The 17,863-nt window shown below is 32.3% G+C and overlaps 1 protein-coding gene across 1 annotated transcript in view; it reads right to left on the bottom strand.

Moving 5' to 3' along the window:
• LOC144964059 (uncharacterized) overlaps positions 1 to 17,863 on the bottom strand; it is a 34,567-nt gene that overhangs the window by 12,888 nt on the left and 3,816 nt on the right. Inside the window, exons 3-4 of the mRNA XM_078897999.1 lie at positions 8,871 to 8,921; positions 6,295 to 6,432 (exon numbers count right to left, since the gene is read on the bottom strand). Coding sequence (XP_078754125.1) covers positions 6,295 to 6,432; positions 8,871 to 8,921 — 189 coding nt within the window. The remainder of the gene's footprint in view (positions 1 to 6,294; positions 6,433 to 8,870; positions 8,922 to 17,863) is intronic.

Raw genomic sequence — 17,863 nt, 5'->3', positions numbered from 1 at the left:
AACTATGCACTGACACTGACACTGACTTAGACTTAACTATAGTCCCACCTTTTAAGAGAGAATTAATTAATTTTCACAATCATTTATAGCACTAACATAATCATGTAGATAATAACTAATATATGATCTTAACTTATGTGTCCTGTCTTAAATTTAAAGTAAAAGTTATTTTTTAAAAAAAATTAAGCCAACATATTCATCTATCTATGTATGAAATAAGGATAATGTTATAAAGAGGTGATTCAATAATTATATTTATAGAATATTTAACTGCTTAGAAATAATATAGAACTCCTACTCAATCTCTTATCTACAATCTTTTACTTTAAAGCAAGTGATAAATATTTCTATGAATAAGGTGATAACCGCAAAATAATTTATTTATTCCTCAGATTAAATATTTACGCAATTGCAATAATACGATTTTTATGATACGTCTCTCTCTACTTTTTTAGTATAATATCATTTAACCTTTACCAGTTTATAAATTATCTTCATAATCATTTGATTATTTATTTATATTGGACAAGAATTTTATTATAAGTATAATCGACACATAGTCACCATAATATATCCGCTTGTCGTTCCGCTGTACTTTTTAAGACTTTTAATATTCTTTGCCAATTTTGATTTAATTTATTAACATTTGATATTTCTTTTATATTGTGTTGTAATACAAAATTATAATTTTCATACAAGGATCAATACAGTATATCTTATCTTATCTTTATGAATGCAATGAGATATGAAGGAAGACTTACCTATGGTATAGAGGAAAGATGAATGTCTGGTGAGGTAATGACGAATGAGAGAGAGAGAGAGAGAGAGAGAGAGAGAGAGAGAGAGAGAGAGAGAGAGAGAGAGAGAGAGAGAGAGAGAGAGAGAGAGAGAGAGAGAGAGAGAGAGAGAGAGAGAGCTGGGGGGGGGGTGGTAAAAGAAAGAGAGAGATAGAGAAAGGGGGGGAGAGAGAGAGAGAGAGAGAGAGAGAGAGAGAGAGAGAGAGAGAGAGAGAGAGAGAGAGAGAGAGAGAGAGAGAGAGAGAGAGAGAGAGCATCAATAAAATGGAAGACAATGAGATAGTAAAATAAATTCTAGATTTACAATTAAATGCAAACAAGAAAAAGTAGGACAAAGGGGGCTGTTTCAAATAGGGGAATAGATGTAGATTCCAAGAGCAAAAGATCAGTGTACATACTTAGTTTCTAAAAGTCTCATCGAGACAAAAGCACAGAATACCGCTAAGGGAATACACTCAAATGCTTACAATACATATTCAAAACAAAAGTATAATAGTACTTAACAGAGAGATAATTTACACCAAAAAAATAATAATTTCCCAAAACTATAGCCACATGACTATTTCCCTCTCAGCTAAGGACTCTGACCAGGGCCAGGATAAAACCATGTGATCTCATTCCAAGACAAAGACCGAAAGCAGCCTGGAAAACAGATATATCACAGCAAGTGACCTCCCTGCACACAATGAGAGGACAAAAGACCCTGCCCAAAGGGGAGACACACACACACACACACACACACACACACACACAGAGAGAGAGAGAGAGAGAGAGAGAGAGAAAGAGAGAGAGAAAGAGAGAGAGAAAGAGAGAGAAAGAGAGAGAGAGAGAGAGAGAGAGAGAGAGAGGTTCGTTTTAAGTGCTACACACATGCATTCACATCAGACAAATACACACACATACTCTGACAAACGCAAATACCCACCAACAAACACACACACACACACACACACACACACTGAGTACAATATTTTAAATAAGCCTTAAATCACCACCTGTGTGTGATTTCCAGGGTTTCAACAGAGAGGATGCAAGAATAGCCCAACGCCAAGCCAGCGCATTGTAAAAGGCGACTAATGGTGTGTGACTCGCCCTTTTTGAGTCAGGTTAAGGGATGTCGAAGGGTTAACACCCCTTCCGTAAAACTCAAATTGTTCCAGAAACTATTTTGGCAAAAGAGGCTCAATCTAAGTGATGGAGGGAACATGTCAACTGTCTCCTGAACAGACCACAACCAGATAATCCGCCTGAAATTTGGCTGCAAAGAATGAGCTACCAATTAGCTGTGATCCACCATCAATAGCCGAAATCGTGGGTGCCATTAACAAGATGAAAAGGGGGAAAGCTGCTGGACCATACCTGATTCCACTGGAAGCTCTAAAATTGATGCTAAAAAAAGAAATGTTGAGGCCCTTCACCCACTGTTTGAGAGAATCTGGAATGACGGGATAATCCCAAAGGATTGGAAAGAAGAACATCTTGTTAAGCTTCCAGAGAAAGGGGACCTCAGTAATAGTAATAATTATAGAGGAATCACTATCCCAGGAAAGGTTTTCAACTGTATTATTCTAGAGAGAATAAAGAATGCAATAGATGCTTAACTGTTGGATGAACAGGCAGGTTTTCAGAAAAATCGTTCAACCACCGACTAGATTGCCTCTCAGCAAGTCATAGTGGAACAGTCTATTCTCCTCTTATTGTCAACTTTTTGGATTACGAGAATGCTTTCGACATCATTGACATAGAGCAACATTGTGGAAAATTCTGAAATAAATAACAATGTGAAATTGAATGTAAGCTGTGATTAAATTACAAAAGCAGATCAAATGAACGTTTCAGGTTTCCCCTTTATCAACAAAACAGGAAGAATGAAACACTACGGATGAATGAGATAATGTGGTAGTGGCGTTGTCAAGATAAATTATTGATTTATTTATTTATCTATCTTGACAACGCTACTCCCAAATTATCTCATTCATCTGTGGTGTTTCATTCATCCTGTTTTGTTGATAAAGGGGAAACCCGAAACGTTCATTTGATCTGTATTTGTAATTTAATCGAAGCTTACATTCAATTTCACATTGTTATTTATTTCCTCGAGCTTCGAGCAGCAACATTTACATTTAGGAAAATTCTGGCACATTATGGAATCCCTGAGAAGTTGGTAAACCTCATCAAGGAAATGTATGAAGGAACAAGTTGTAGGGTTGCACATAAAGATAAGCTTACAGACAGCTCTGAAATTAAGACTGGTGTCAAGCAGGGATACTTGCTCTCACCATTCCTGTTCATCCTTGCCATTGTTTTGTTTTGTTTTTAAGGGTTTTACAGCGCTTGCAACACATTAAGGTCATATCAGCGCCAGTAAAAAGGAAGAAAATGGGATAGTAAAAAGTTCTAGAATTACAATTAAAGCACAAAAGAAAAGGTGAGACAAAGGGGAATTGGTTCAAATAGGGAACAGATGTAGATTCCAAGAGCACACCGCCAAAGTCCTTAGTTTGAGATCACCTAAAAGTCTCATCCAGAGACAAGCACAGGTCCCAACTAAGACGAATACACTCAAATGTTTACAAATCATATAATATAATATGTAAACTAAACATAATACAATGCATAACAGAGAGATGATTTACAAGGAAAAAAATATCCTCTCCCAAAACTATAACTATATATTCGACTGTTCCCTCCCAGCCAAGGAACTCTGGCAAGGTTCAGGACAAAACTAAGTAATCTCATTCCAAGACAATGACAGGAAACAATTGGAAACGGGTATGCGGGGATAGAAGACACAGCATATACCTCCCTGCCCACTATGGGAGGTCAGGATCCCCACCCAGATCCTTGCCATTGATTGGCTAATGAAGGAAACCTCCAAAGGGTGAAGAAATGGCATACAGTGGACCCCCTGGACACAATTGGATGATCTGGATTTTGCAGATGATCTGGCTCTTCTGTCTCACATCCAGGACCAGATGCAAGTAAAAACCACAATTCTAAACAGCCTTTAGAATTCACCCTGCAAAGTCAAAAGTCTTAAGGATAAATACACATCAAAGAGAGAAGATCAAAGTAAAAGATCAGGAACTTGAAGATATAGATACTTTCTGCTATCTCGGGAGAATAAAAGATAAAGATGGAGGCACGGAAGAAGAGGTGAAAGCACCGATTGGAAAGGCACAGGCTGCATTCACATTTTTAAATAGAGTTTGGAGAACTAAAGAAATCTCCCTTTGACTAAAGCTAAGACATTTCAACTCAAACGTGAAGTCATTCCTACTGTATGGATGTGAAAATTGGGAATGTATGAGGAGGATATAGATTTTCATAAACAGGTGCATGCGCAAGCTCCTCAGAATAAAATGGATAGACAGGATTAAGAATGAAGAAGTATGGAAAAGAACACAGCAGAAACCAGTGGGAGAGGAAATAGGAAGAAGACGATGGAAGTGGATTGGACACACTCTTAGAAAGAATGACTCCACTATAACTATAACAAAGTATTGGACTGGAACCCACAGGGCAGAAGATCAAAGGGAAAAATGGAGAAGAGTTAAAGAAGATGATATACAGAGAAGTGATAAGATATGGAACGAGATAAAAAAGTTAACTCAAGATAGAGAGGGATGGAAACTGTTTGTCTGTGGCCTATTCCCTGATCCAAGAGTGAAAAAGTCAATGATGATGATGATGATTAAATCATCGCAAACATTAAATCTAAGACAATTGCTACTGGTGCTACTGCCACCCCTTACATCGTTCTGATCCTCTTCCTTCTATTACTACTACTACTACTACTACCACTACTACTATTGATCTACTACTAACTACTACTACTACTACTACTACTACTACTACTACTACTACTACTACTACTACCGTACTACTACTACTACTACTACTACTACTACTACTACTACTACTACTACCACTACCACTACTACTATTGATCTACTACTAACTACTACTACTACTACTACTACTACTACTACTACTACTACTACTACTACTACTTCTACTGATTTCATCGGTATAAGAGAAATCTGGCTCATGTCCCATCATTTTTATCAGGTTTTCACGGTATATGACTCATTGCCAAATAAGGATGGGAGGCATCTCTCAGTCTCAGTGTATTGGACAACATAACACATAATTTAGCCAACTAATTATTGGGAAATCAGAACTTTTGTAAGAACAGAAGTTGTAGAAAATGACTTGTCATTTAATTTGCATGTTTAAATTCAAAATTTATCAGTAGTAATTGAGTTACCACCCTTGGCATAATCAGTGATGACAAACTGTGGGGTAGGAGTTTTGGATAAAACGCTTGACGCTGTGGAGGACCGAAATTGAATGCATCTTGCTAGTGCTTGGATTGTTTTGTCATTAGTGCATATCAAGTAAAATAAGCGTGAATTAAAGCGAAATTCATTTGTTTTTTGTTTTCTTAATTTTTCAATAACATTTGTTCTGAAATATTTATTACTCATTTTAAAAACCCTAGAAAACTCAAAATACTTAATTCACGGCATAATTGTGAAAAAAAAGTTCAATTGGTAACAGGGCATGGACAGCAATTTGTGAACATTCATGAAAATTCATAAATATAATCGACTCATGATCTTCATGATCATTTCAAGACAAAACAAGATAAATATGCTTAAATTTTTCAGAATCTAAAATTGTCATTTAGATATGAGATCACCAAATACTGACGTGTTTTAAAATCAGAGGCATAGATAATAATTTTATTTCTTGGACAGCTGAGTGTAGATCAATTTAACTGAATTTCAAACAGTTCACGTAATAGAAGAAGCACAACCAACACTCCAACCAACATGACAACTTATGTTTATGTCTTGTCTTTAAAATCACATTCCATTTGCTGTTTTTAATAAGTGCAATTTTATTGTTTGAATGACCAGCAAGTAAAGCTGCTATTTGATGACAGATTTTCCCCCCACAATTTTTGGGGCAGATTTTGTCATATTAAGTCATTTTATTTCTTAGTTAATGGTAACTACGCATTCAAACATTCAAAGCTTATTGTTCAGTCATTTATCAACACATTTATCGCTTTTTTAAGAACAAAAATAGCCCATTTGAATCATGGTTAAACGAATGATAGCCTTAATTTTGCTTATTTAGTAACGAGTCAATTGTTGTATCTTATGTAGAAAATCAAGAGGTCAAATCAGCAATGTGACTCAGCGGTACAGTCTTTGCTTCATACCCGAAAGGTGCTGAGTTCATCACCCACCGCTGCGCTGTGTGGCCATAAGCAAGTCACCTCACCCTAGCTCAACTAGCGGCGCTGCACTGCAGCTGATGCCTGGGTTATTCCAGTCTTCCCTTGGAATATACCCTGGAGACAAATTTCCTCTATGGGATGAATAAAGGGAAATTTTTAAAAAAATTTATTGTTGCCAATGACAACATAAAGAACAACCAAACGCATGCACAATACAAATGAAACAATTAAATATGTCACAAGTACCTTCACTGCAGAATGAAGTCTTTTACTAATTACATTCGTATTTAAAATCAAAATCGTATCCATTTTTTCAACAAACTGTAATCTGTTACTTTTTAGTGCAGTGAGCACTTGTCTTTGAAATTCATATTCTGATCTCATCTGAAAAAAAAAGAAGAATATATTAAATTTGCTTTTTCAAAAAATGTAAAAACAATATTCATGTCTCATTCTTTTCTTCAATTGTTAGTTAGGTTAGCCTAGAAACCCCTGTATTTTCCAAATTTGTAGTCTAAATGAGTAGTACATTATTATGTGCACTGCACTTTTAATGATGTCATTCCTCTACATCCCTTTATTCCTCTCTTCCTCTACAACTCTGATTGTCACTTTGACCTTTCACAGCTGGGGTTTGATTTTACTCAAATCTTAACATCATATCTTACCACTTTCAAAAAGAGAACAGTACCTATGTAATGTGACAGGCTTCATCATATATTTAAATAGCACCAATCCTGCGTTGACACAGCTCTAGGCGCACACTGACAAGAGGGGAAATCATTCATGCTAAACAAAACAATTACACACATCAGATATTAAGGACTATTTATAAACCCACAGTTCTATTCATAACACTATTTGTATAAGGACAAAAAATAATTCATCAGGTGTGTTTAAGAGTAAGAGTACTTTTTGAATGTCACCTCAGACAAAAAAATATATCATAAATTTCAGTAACCTTAGAAAAATCTGTCGTGGCAGATTTAGCAATGAGGAAGCATTAAAGCCTAACCACAGCGTGTCAGACTAAAACAACCCCATTCTGGCATATTTCAGAAATTTCTATCACTTAATAGCTATCACATATCCAAATTTACATTTCCAAACATAAAAATCTGAGAAGGTGTGCATGATACATTGTCAGACAACGCAGAAGAAAAGTACTAGAAAAAACAGACCTCTTAGTTACCCATCAGACACCAAGCCACAGAGGTTACCTGCGAATTGTCTTCAATGTTTGTAAAAGTATGCAAATAGGGTTTACAGAGGAACATGTGTTCTATTCATGGAGATATTATGTAGTAAATTGTCTCAATTATCAGGTAACCTCTGTAAAAAATATAAAAATATGATCATTTATATGTAATGCATGTCCACCATGTTCAATGCGCTTCACAATGTTTCATTTATTCTCCCAGCAGGCCATATGGGACCATATTTCCATTTCATACAGTATTAGTTGCCCATTAGGCACCCTTTTTGTACTAACATCCTTATAATACCCACCACTATCTGTTGTCAAGTACTCATTCACACCTGAGTCGAGAAGAGTAATGTGTGTAAAGTGCCTTACCCAAGGACACATTATTGGGATCAGAATTTTCTATGATCACTGTCACCCCTCCGACCAATGATCATACTTAACATTACTTGACCTTGTGACAAGATGAGATAATATACTGCTGAACCACAAAGCTAAGAAGAGTAATAGCAGCATACACATCTGACCAGTATAAGGTCTAAAGTTCAATCCCCAGTCAAGGAATACTGATTTTTTTTTTTTTTTTTTTTGGGGGGGGGGGGGGGTAATTTTTTCAGGTATTTTTCTTTCTGCTTTGTCTGGCAAAGTACAATATATGCTACAATATAGACCTTTTCTGATTTTCAACTAGCACCATTGCCTGCTCTAAACTTTTCCAGTTCTATGCATAAAGATAGGCTCTTAAGAAACATGATTTCTTCTTAAGAACATTCACTGAGGGACACAAATGCCGAACAAAATATTATGTTTAAGTTAAAACCCAGAAAGCATTTCGTTTATGTCATTGTCATAAGTTTTACACCCTGTTTAGTTGCAGTGGTGGGCACCGGCCTTGAATCCTTCTATATATTCAATTCTTAGTGACAAAATGGTCTTGTGCTTTAGTGTAGCTTGGAATTTTGCAGGGTGGGGCTGAGTCAGAGGTAATAAGGGAGTCAAAGGTTCAATTCCCGATCAAAGAATCCTGGAATTTTGGATTTTAATTTATTTTTTTGGGGGTGTATATACTTATTTGCCTGTTTTTGTTGAAGAAAATGAGTAGAGTGGGGATCAATCAGAATCATGTCTTTGTGATGCTATTATTAACCATAGAATTTTACAGATTCAATTATTTGATATAGAGTATCTGATACACCTAAAAGTAAAAGCCTTGTTGTGTTCTTCAGTATATATAGAGTCCTAATACGAATATTAAATGTGTTAAAATTCAAAGCAATAGATCTATCTACTATCTAATACAAATCATAAATTAAACAAGCCGACGCCTTTGATAAGTCAGTATCAGTGATCTGCATCGCAGTAAATGGTTTCTTGACTTTTCCAGTTTCCTGTATCACTCTATTTGAGTACATAGAGAAAATAAATGATGCCAACACGTTTGCTCGTTTATAAATAAAATGTGTCATCATTTATAAATTTATATATATTGCTGCGATGCCGATTCAACTGTCAAGAAGTGGAGTCAAGAGAGAGAGGTAAGAAGAATTGTCATAATTGTGATTCATGCATGAGTTGTAAACTTTAACTGGAACTACTATAAAAGATGAACAACGCTAACCTGTGATATTTGTTTGGTACCCTTATTCCTCGATTTCTTGATATCTAATATCTATGGTGTTTTCATATATCGATTTTAAAACGTCATATCGATATTGAAAATCTCCTGATTTTAATTTATTTTTAAAGTCAGTAGGTTTTTTTTTTTGTTTATCAAAACTGATGAGTGTTTTATGGAGGGTCAGAGTGTAGTTGTTTTTGGACATGAGAGGTAAAAACATTATAAAAATCAGTATAAAATGAAAAACAATGGAGAAACGACCTTTTTCGTGATTAAACTAGGGCTTTGCAAGTGGCTCAAAACAACGCCGCTAGAGTCATATCCAGGACCAGAAGATATGAGAGAATAACCCCGGTTTTGAAATCACTACATTGGCTTCCAATTGCCCAACGAATTGAATTCAAAGTAGCTTGCATCATCTACAAATGCTTACATGGACAAGCTCCTGACTATATCAAATCTCTCTTAAGCGTCAATATACCATCAAGAAATCTTCGATCCTCCATCTCCATTCAACTCGAAACTAGAAGGTCTACATCAAGAACAATTTTTTCCAACAGATCTTTCTCTAATGCAGTTCCAAAAATATGGAATTCCCTGTCCCCCACAACCAGAAACTCTCCAACTTTTAACTCTTTCAAGTCCAGTTTGAAGACTGGACTGTTTAAATTGGCCTTTGCTTATTTTAGTTTATTGTTCTTCAAACTGGGCTTTCATTGCTGTAGTCTTTATTTTATTTTCCCTTTGTGAGTTCGTTTTATTGTAAAGCGCCTTACAGTATGAATTCGTGGAATTTGCGCGCTATACAAATGATTTATTATTATTATTATTATTATTATTATTATTATTATTATTATTATTATTATTATTATTATTATTATTATTATTATTATTAATTAGTAAGGTGGGGAACAAGCATGTTTATCGATTTTCAATACATCGATGTATAAATCCTATACATCGATAAATATCGAGGTGCCTAAATGAGTCTTTCTCTTCATTTCCGCAGTACCATATGTACGCCAGATAGTTTTTTGTAAATAATGTCAAATGATCCAAATGCGCTGGTTATAATAATGATTGAAACCATAAATTATTGGACAAAGTTAAATAGGCCTACTTCGTATATATGTTTATTTGTCTACTAAATGTAAATTCAAAACCAAATATGCTCTTGCTAAAATGCTTTAATATGTCGCTTAACAAAGTGACCACCGTAAACACTTCATTGTGTTTTTGTCTGGCATCAAATCAGAAAATAACGTGAAATGAGGTTTAATTTGAATATGAATGAAGAGGTGTAACAAGTCTATTTCGCAATTAATTGCCAAAATATCATCCAAATCAAATTAAAGGAAAAATTAATGATGCCAGAATCCGACAAGGTGCTAGACAACTGGGAGAAAGTTTTATTTACTTATTTATCATTTAGTGTATAAAAAAAAAAAAATAAATAAATAAAAAGGACAAACTGGTATTATGGTTTTTCCACACCATTCCAAACTTGAATTTCCGGTGGGAATTTACACCGCTAAAATTAGAATGGAACTGTTTTCTAGGGTTTTCCGTCCACGAGTTAACTGAATACACAGCTGTGTTTTCCGTCCACCAACCAGTGGACTGAATACACAGCTATGTTTTCCGTAAACTTTTAACGTCATATACGAAAAGGATGAATTGCCAAATGATTTGAGACAATCGGTATTCATTACCATACCCAAAAAAAATAAGGAACTATTGAATGTGACCAACACAGAACAATCAGCATAATGAGCCAGGCCACAAAAATTATATTAAGAATACTTATGAAAAGAATGAGGAGATAAGTGACGAGCAGTTTGGTTTTGTTAAAGAAAAGGGTACGGTAAATGCAATATTTACACTGAAAACAATAATACAACGGTCAATCGAAAAACAAAAATCATTTTATCTATGCTTCATTGATTATTCCAAAGCTTTTGATTCAGTATAGCACGAAACGCTATTCAAAATCTTGGTGTAGACAGTAAAGACCTTCGACTTGTGAAAAACTTATACTGGAATCAAACAGCGTGTGTCAAACTTGATAATGAAATATCAGAGTTCTTTACCATCGAGAAGGGAGTAAGACAAGGTTGTGTCTTATCACCGGACCTTTTTAACATATATAGTGAAATAATATTCAAAGAAATTGAAGATATGAAAGGTGTTCTCGTTGGAGGGCAGAATATGAATAGCATAAGATATGCAGACGATGGTACTCTGCAGAACTCGTGCAGAAAATTTTAGATATACTGGTGTGCAAAAGTCAAAAGATGGGCCTGAAACTAAATGTTAAGAAAACCGAATGCATGGTGGTCTCAAAGAATGACAACACGATCTTCCACTTGTCAAGCAAAGGAGAGACCTCAAACATGTAAAGAAATTTAAATATTTAGGCACTATCGTTACCCACGACGAATGTGACATAGAGGACATGAAACAAAGAATAGCAAAGGCAAAAAAAAAAAAAAACGTGTTCCATAAAATGCGACCAGTTGTGTCAAACAACAACCTGAAGTTGAAGACCAGAATGAAAGTAGTAGAAACATATGTAATAAGTACCATTTTATACGGCTGTGAAACGTGTACGCTTGACAAAGTATGTACAAGGAGGTTAGAGGCATTTGAGATGTGGGTGTATAGAAGAATGTTGAGGCTATGGACAGACATGTATACGAACGAGGAAGTGTTGGAGAAGGTGAGAAAAGGAAGAATATTGATCGATACCATCAGAAAGAAGCAGTTACGGTTTCTGGGACATGTGTGGAGAAGAGGCGGAATAGAAAATCTGGTAACATCTGGGATGATCGAAGGAAAGAGAGCTAGAGGAAGACAAAGAATGACTTATTTAAATAACCTAAGACTGGCCAATTGTGATTTTAAAAGCAACACATATTTCATTAGCACCGCAGAAGATCGTGATTCGTGGATACAGCTGACCGGCAACGTGCTCAAGAGCACAAGCCACGATGGATGATGACCAGTTTCTTCAATATCTTTGTACTAATTCTACGATGAACCAAAATACTTCTAAGCAGGACTTTATTTAATAATAATAAAAAAATTAAATAATGATAATAATAATAATAATAATAATAATAATAATAATAATAATAATAATAATAATAATAATAATAATAATAATAATAATAATAATAATAATAATAATAATAAGAAGAAGAAGAAGAGAAGACGAAGAAGAAGGATGATGATGATGATGATGATGATGATGATGATGATGATGATGGTGATGATGATGGTGATGATAATAATAATAATAATAATAATAATAATAATAATAATAAATAATAATAATAATAATAATAATAATAATAATAATAATATAATAATAATAATAATAAATAATAAAAGAATAAAATGAAGAATGAATATAAATAATAACTAACAACTATCAACAAACTACACTACACAACACAACAACACTACAACAACTACAACTACAACACTAACTACAACAATAATAATAATAATAATAATAATAAGAAAAAGAAGAAGAGAAGAAGAAGAAGAAGAAGAAGAAAAGAAGAAGAAGGAAGAGAGAAGAAGGAGGAGGAGGAGGAGGAGGAGGGAGGAGGAGGGAGGAGGAGGAGGAGAGATGAGGAGATGATGATGTGATGATGATGTGATGATGATGATGATGATAATAATAATAATAATGAATATAATAATATATATGATGATTAGGATGATGATGATGATGATGATAATATAATAATAATAAATAATAATAATGACAATAATAATAATGGCGATGAAGAGAATAATGAATGAATGAATAGATAGATAGAATAATAAAATAGATGAAATAATGAAATGAAAGAAGAAGAAGGAATGAAGAATAGAGAAGAAGAAGAAGATAGAAGATATGATAATGATGAATATATATACATACATATATACACTACAAACTAATACTAATACTAATAATAATAATAATAAAATAATAATATAATAATAATATAATAATTAATAATAATAATAATAATAAAATAATAAATATAATAATAATAATAATAAAAAAAAATAATAATAATAAATAAATAAATAATAATAATAATAATAATAATAATAATAATAATAATATAATAATATAATAAAAAATCAAGAAAAATAATGAAGTAAAAATAAAAAAGAGAAGAAAGAAAAGAAGAAGAAGAAGAAAGATAAGAGAGATGAGAGTGAGAATAGAGATAGATGATGATGGATATGAATGATGATGATGATAGATATATAATAATAATAATAATGAATATAATAATATAATATAATAATAATAATAATAATAATAATAAGGATGATATATATATATGATATGAGATGAAGATAGATAATGATAATAATAATAATAATAATAATAATAAATAATAATAAATAATATAATAATAATACTAATAATATAATAATACAATACATAATAACATGACATAAAATGACTATATATAAAAATAATAATAATAATGATATATAAAGAACAATAATAATAATGAGAAGAGAGAAGATAAGAGATAGAGATGAGATGAATGAGGAGGAGAGAGTGAGGAAGGAGAGGAGATGAGAGTATGAGATGATGATGTGATGATGATGATGAAATAAATAATAACTAATAATAAAATAACACAATAATAATATAATAATAATAATATATTAAATATATGATATAATAATAAAATAAATAATAATAATAATAATGAAATAATATAATAATATAATAATGAATATATGAATATAATAATATAAATAATAATAATAATAATATAATAATAATAATAATAAGATGAGATGATGAATGAATGATAGAATGAGATGATGATGATGATGAGATGATGATGAATGATGATGATGATGATGATGATGATGATATGACAATAATAATAATAATATATAATAATAAATAATAATAATATATAATATAATAATAATAATAAATAATAATATAATAATAAATAATAATAATAAAATAATAATAATAAAATAATAATAATAAAAAAAAATAATAATAATAATAAATAATATAATATGATATAATGAATAATAATAATAATAATAATAATAATATATATAATAATATAATAATAATCATAATAATAATAATAATAATAATAATATAATAATAAAATATAAAAAAGAAATAAGAAAATAATAATAATATATAATATAATAATAATAATAATGATAATAAAATAATAATAAAATAATAAGAAATAGAATAAAGAAGTAAATAAATAGAAGAGAGAAGAGAAGAGAGGTAAGAGATAGAGAAGAAATAGATAATAGATATATATGAAAATATAAAAATGGCGATGATAGATATGATGAATGATGAAAAAAATAAAATGAACAAAATAACCGAGATCGATATGATGATGATATATAGATGAGATAGAATGATAAAATAAAATAAAATAATAAAATAATAAAATAATAATAATAAATGAAGATGAAATATATTATAATGCAGATATATATAAATAATAATGAATATATATAATAATTAATAATAATATAATAATAAAATACATAATAATAATGGCATGATGATAAATATATATAATAATAATATAATAATAATAATATGAGATAAAAAAGATAATAGATAGATAAGATGATGATGATGATGATGATGATATGAAATAATAATAAATAATAATAAAAATAATAAAATAATAATAATATAATAATAATAAATAATAATAATAATAAAAAATAAAATAAATAATAATAAAAATAAATATAATAATAATATAATAATAATAATATAATAATAATAATAATAATAATAATAATATTAATAATAATAATAATAATAATAATAATAATAATAATAATAATAATGATGATGATGATGATGATGATGATGATGATGATGATAATAATAAGTAACTATTCAAGTTTTATTATCTCCACTGTAATAAACTAGTACATAATCGTTGACAACAAAATCGTCGAGTCTCGTAATGAAAATCATTTTATTGCTCTATTTTACTTTGCAAGCAATCAAATACTACTCAAATATTATTACTTACCTCCATCAAAATTAAAATGGCATTTTGAAACCACTTCAATATTATTAGTCTGAAACAGACATCCAAGACATCAACTGCTAGACTTAAATTCCTTTCGAACTCAATCAGATAGAATTCTATAACTCGTATATTGCAGCCCAAATAATTTCGCATATCTAGAAGTATGTGTAAAACCCGTGCATGAAGCTGAAAATTACTCTGCATTAAGTTCATCCTATAGTCAAATTTCCTCATCATGCTTAGCAACATTTTGATTAAACTCGAACTCCTGGACTTCCAAACTCCCAGCCACTGATTAAACAAAGGCACAACTCATTTCCTGTCTCAAAGTATCAGTATCATTCTTATACTCAGTCTTTATCTTATTTATATTTTTCTTCTTACAATATCCAATGAGACTACCTACACCAAAATGACGTGACGAATTTCCATTCTTTTAAAGCGGTGGTTCGGGGGATAACAAAAACAATCCCTTCACCGCGATTAAGGAAAATTGAAGGTTAACCATATTATGTAGTTATCCAATTTAGTTGGATTGTGAAAGCAGACTGACTGCCTTTCCTGGAACAAAATTATATTGACGAATACATACTATACATAGTAAATGATAGTAGATACAGTTGGTCTGTCCTTAAAACCAATCAAACAAAGAAACAAAACAATACTGGCAATTTATTTTTTAATCCCAAAAACAAACAAAAAAAAAAAAACAATTGCAAACGAACAAAATAAAGCAAAACAACCCCCCCCCCCAACCCTACAAAAAAACATCAAAAACAAACAACTCGAAACTGAAACCATTGGATCCACATATAATTATGGGGACTTCTTTATATTGGTTTATGAAAAAGATAAAGATGCAAACAAGTAAATAACACCGAGGTCTAAAAATATATTATGAAATCCCGTTATTGAAGCTTGAATCAACAACATATTTATTTTTGGTCAATTAGAAAACTCGAGATTTTGTTGCTGCGCTTTATACCAGATACACATACCCCATGGAGCCCTTATCTAGACCTACCCCTATCCTGCAGTACTCTGGAAAACCCCATATTTATTTTTTGAAAATTTGGCCAAAAAATTCGTCCTTCAGGGGCAGCGTGGCTCAGCGGTACGGTCTTTACTTCGTACTACCCGAAAGGTACCGAGTTCGATTACCCGCTGCGCTGTGTGGCCTTGAGCAAGTCACCTCGCCCTTTTCAGTTTGCGGCGCTGTACTACAGCTGACGCTTGGGATATTCCAGCCTTCCCTTGGACACATTTCTCGTATGGGGTGAACAAAGAGAATTTATTAATTTATTATTTAAATATCGATCGATTTAAATGACCCTCATCTTGGCAAAAACTCTCAAGCCTGGAACCTCGCGAAGTCCCAGGTTTGAGAGTATTTGCCAAGATGAGGGTCATTTAAATCGATCGATATTTGAAGGATGAGGTTTCTGGCCAAATTCTTAAACTTAAATATGTTTTTTTTTTCTCCAGAGTACGGCAGTATCTATAATCTACGTTTACATATTTGCAGGTTTAATAACCGAATGCAATTATGGGCTTGTTAACATTGTTGTGATGGACGACATTAGATGGTATTTCCATTACGTACAACAATGAGCCCATAACAATATGGGTTATCAGACCTAGAAATAATTACATATCGACCTATACACATTTTTTTTTAATGTTTTTTTTTTTTGGGGGGGGGGGGGGGGGGGTTAACAGAACTTCTGACACTTTTCATTATTTAATGAGCAAAGATTAAAAAAAAAAAAAAGATGACGGGGCCGTCAGAAATTTTAGATCACAGGTATATCTGTTTGTTTTGTTTGTTTTTATGGGTTTTACGGCTCTTGCAACACATTAAGGTCAAATCAGCGCCAGTAAAAAGGAAGAAATGGGATGGTAAAAAGTTTTAGAATTACAATTAAAGCACCAAAGAAAAGGAAGACAAAGGGGAATTGGTTTAAATAGGGAAGAGATGTAGATAGATTCCAAGCGCACACCATCAGTGTACTTTGAGATCACCTAAGAGTCTCTTCCAGACACAAGCACATGTCCCCATAAGAAGAACACACTCAAATGTTTACAAATCAAAGTGCATAACAGAGAGCATGCTTTACAAGACATTTAAAGAAAAAAAAAAACTCATCTCCCACATTTCTAACTGTACATTCGACTGTTTCTCTCCCAGCTAGGGTATCCGGCCATGGCCAGGACAAAACCAAGTAATCTCATCCCAAGACAAAGACAGAGAGCATGTTGGAAAACATATATAGGGGGATAGAAGACACAGTAAGTGCCTCCCTGCCCATGTCCAAGAAAAAGTAACATAAAGGGGATTATTTTGAGGAATAGAAGTAGATTCAAAATTAAAATTCCTTCCCAATCAAATGCATACGACGATCCCTGCCTAAAGGGATGTACTAAAGTACTACAAAATACATTATAGCATCAACATTTAGACAAGACAAGCAATCCCACTGACCCTTTGAATGAAGGATCACAGCCATAACCTGGGTAAAATAAAAGTCTCATTTCCGAGGGCTACAGGCAGTAACACCCTTGGTCCTGATGAAGGTCAAGGATTCTAAAGTACTTTATAATGCAAATGTTGCTCCTGGGGCTCGAAGAAATAAATAATAATAAAATTGGGTGAATGAATCATTCGCCATCCTCTCAGTTATTGTTTCATTCATCATATTTTGTTGACAAAGGGAAAATCCAAAACGTCCACATCATGTCTTCGTAAATTAAATTGAAGCTTCCATTCAATTTTATGACTGTTATTTAACATGATTTGCAAAACTGCACAATTCGCTGCTTTGTTCATTGACAATTAAATGAATAAAACATACTTGATGGATATATAATCCCTCAAAACTAATTCTATGAATTTGACTGTTTTTCTCTCATCCAAGGACTCCAGTCTAA

Source organism: Berghia stephanieae, chromosome 2 (assembly GCF_034508935.2).
Source record: "Berghia stephanieae isolate SIO BIC M18660-M18661 chromosome 2, UCSD_Bste_1.3, whole genome shotgun sequence".
Taxonomy (NCBI): Eukaryota; Metazoa; Mollusca; class Gastropoda; order Nudibranchia; family Aeolidiidae; genus Berghia; species Berghia stephanieae.
The sequence above is the reverse complement of the archived record's forward strand: the minus strand, read 5'-3'. Positions and strand labels throughout refer to the sequence as shown.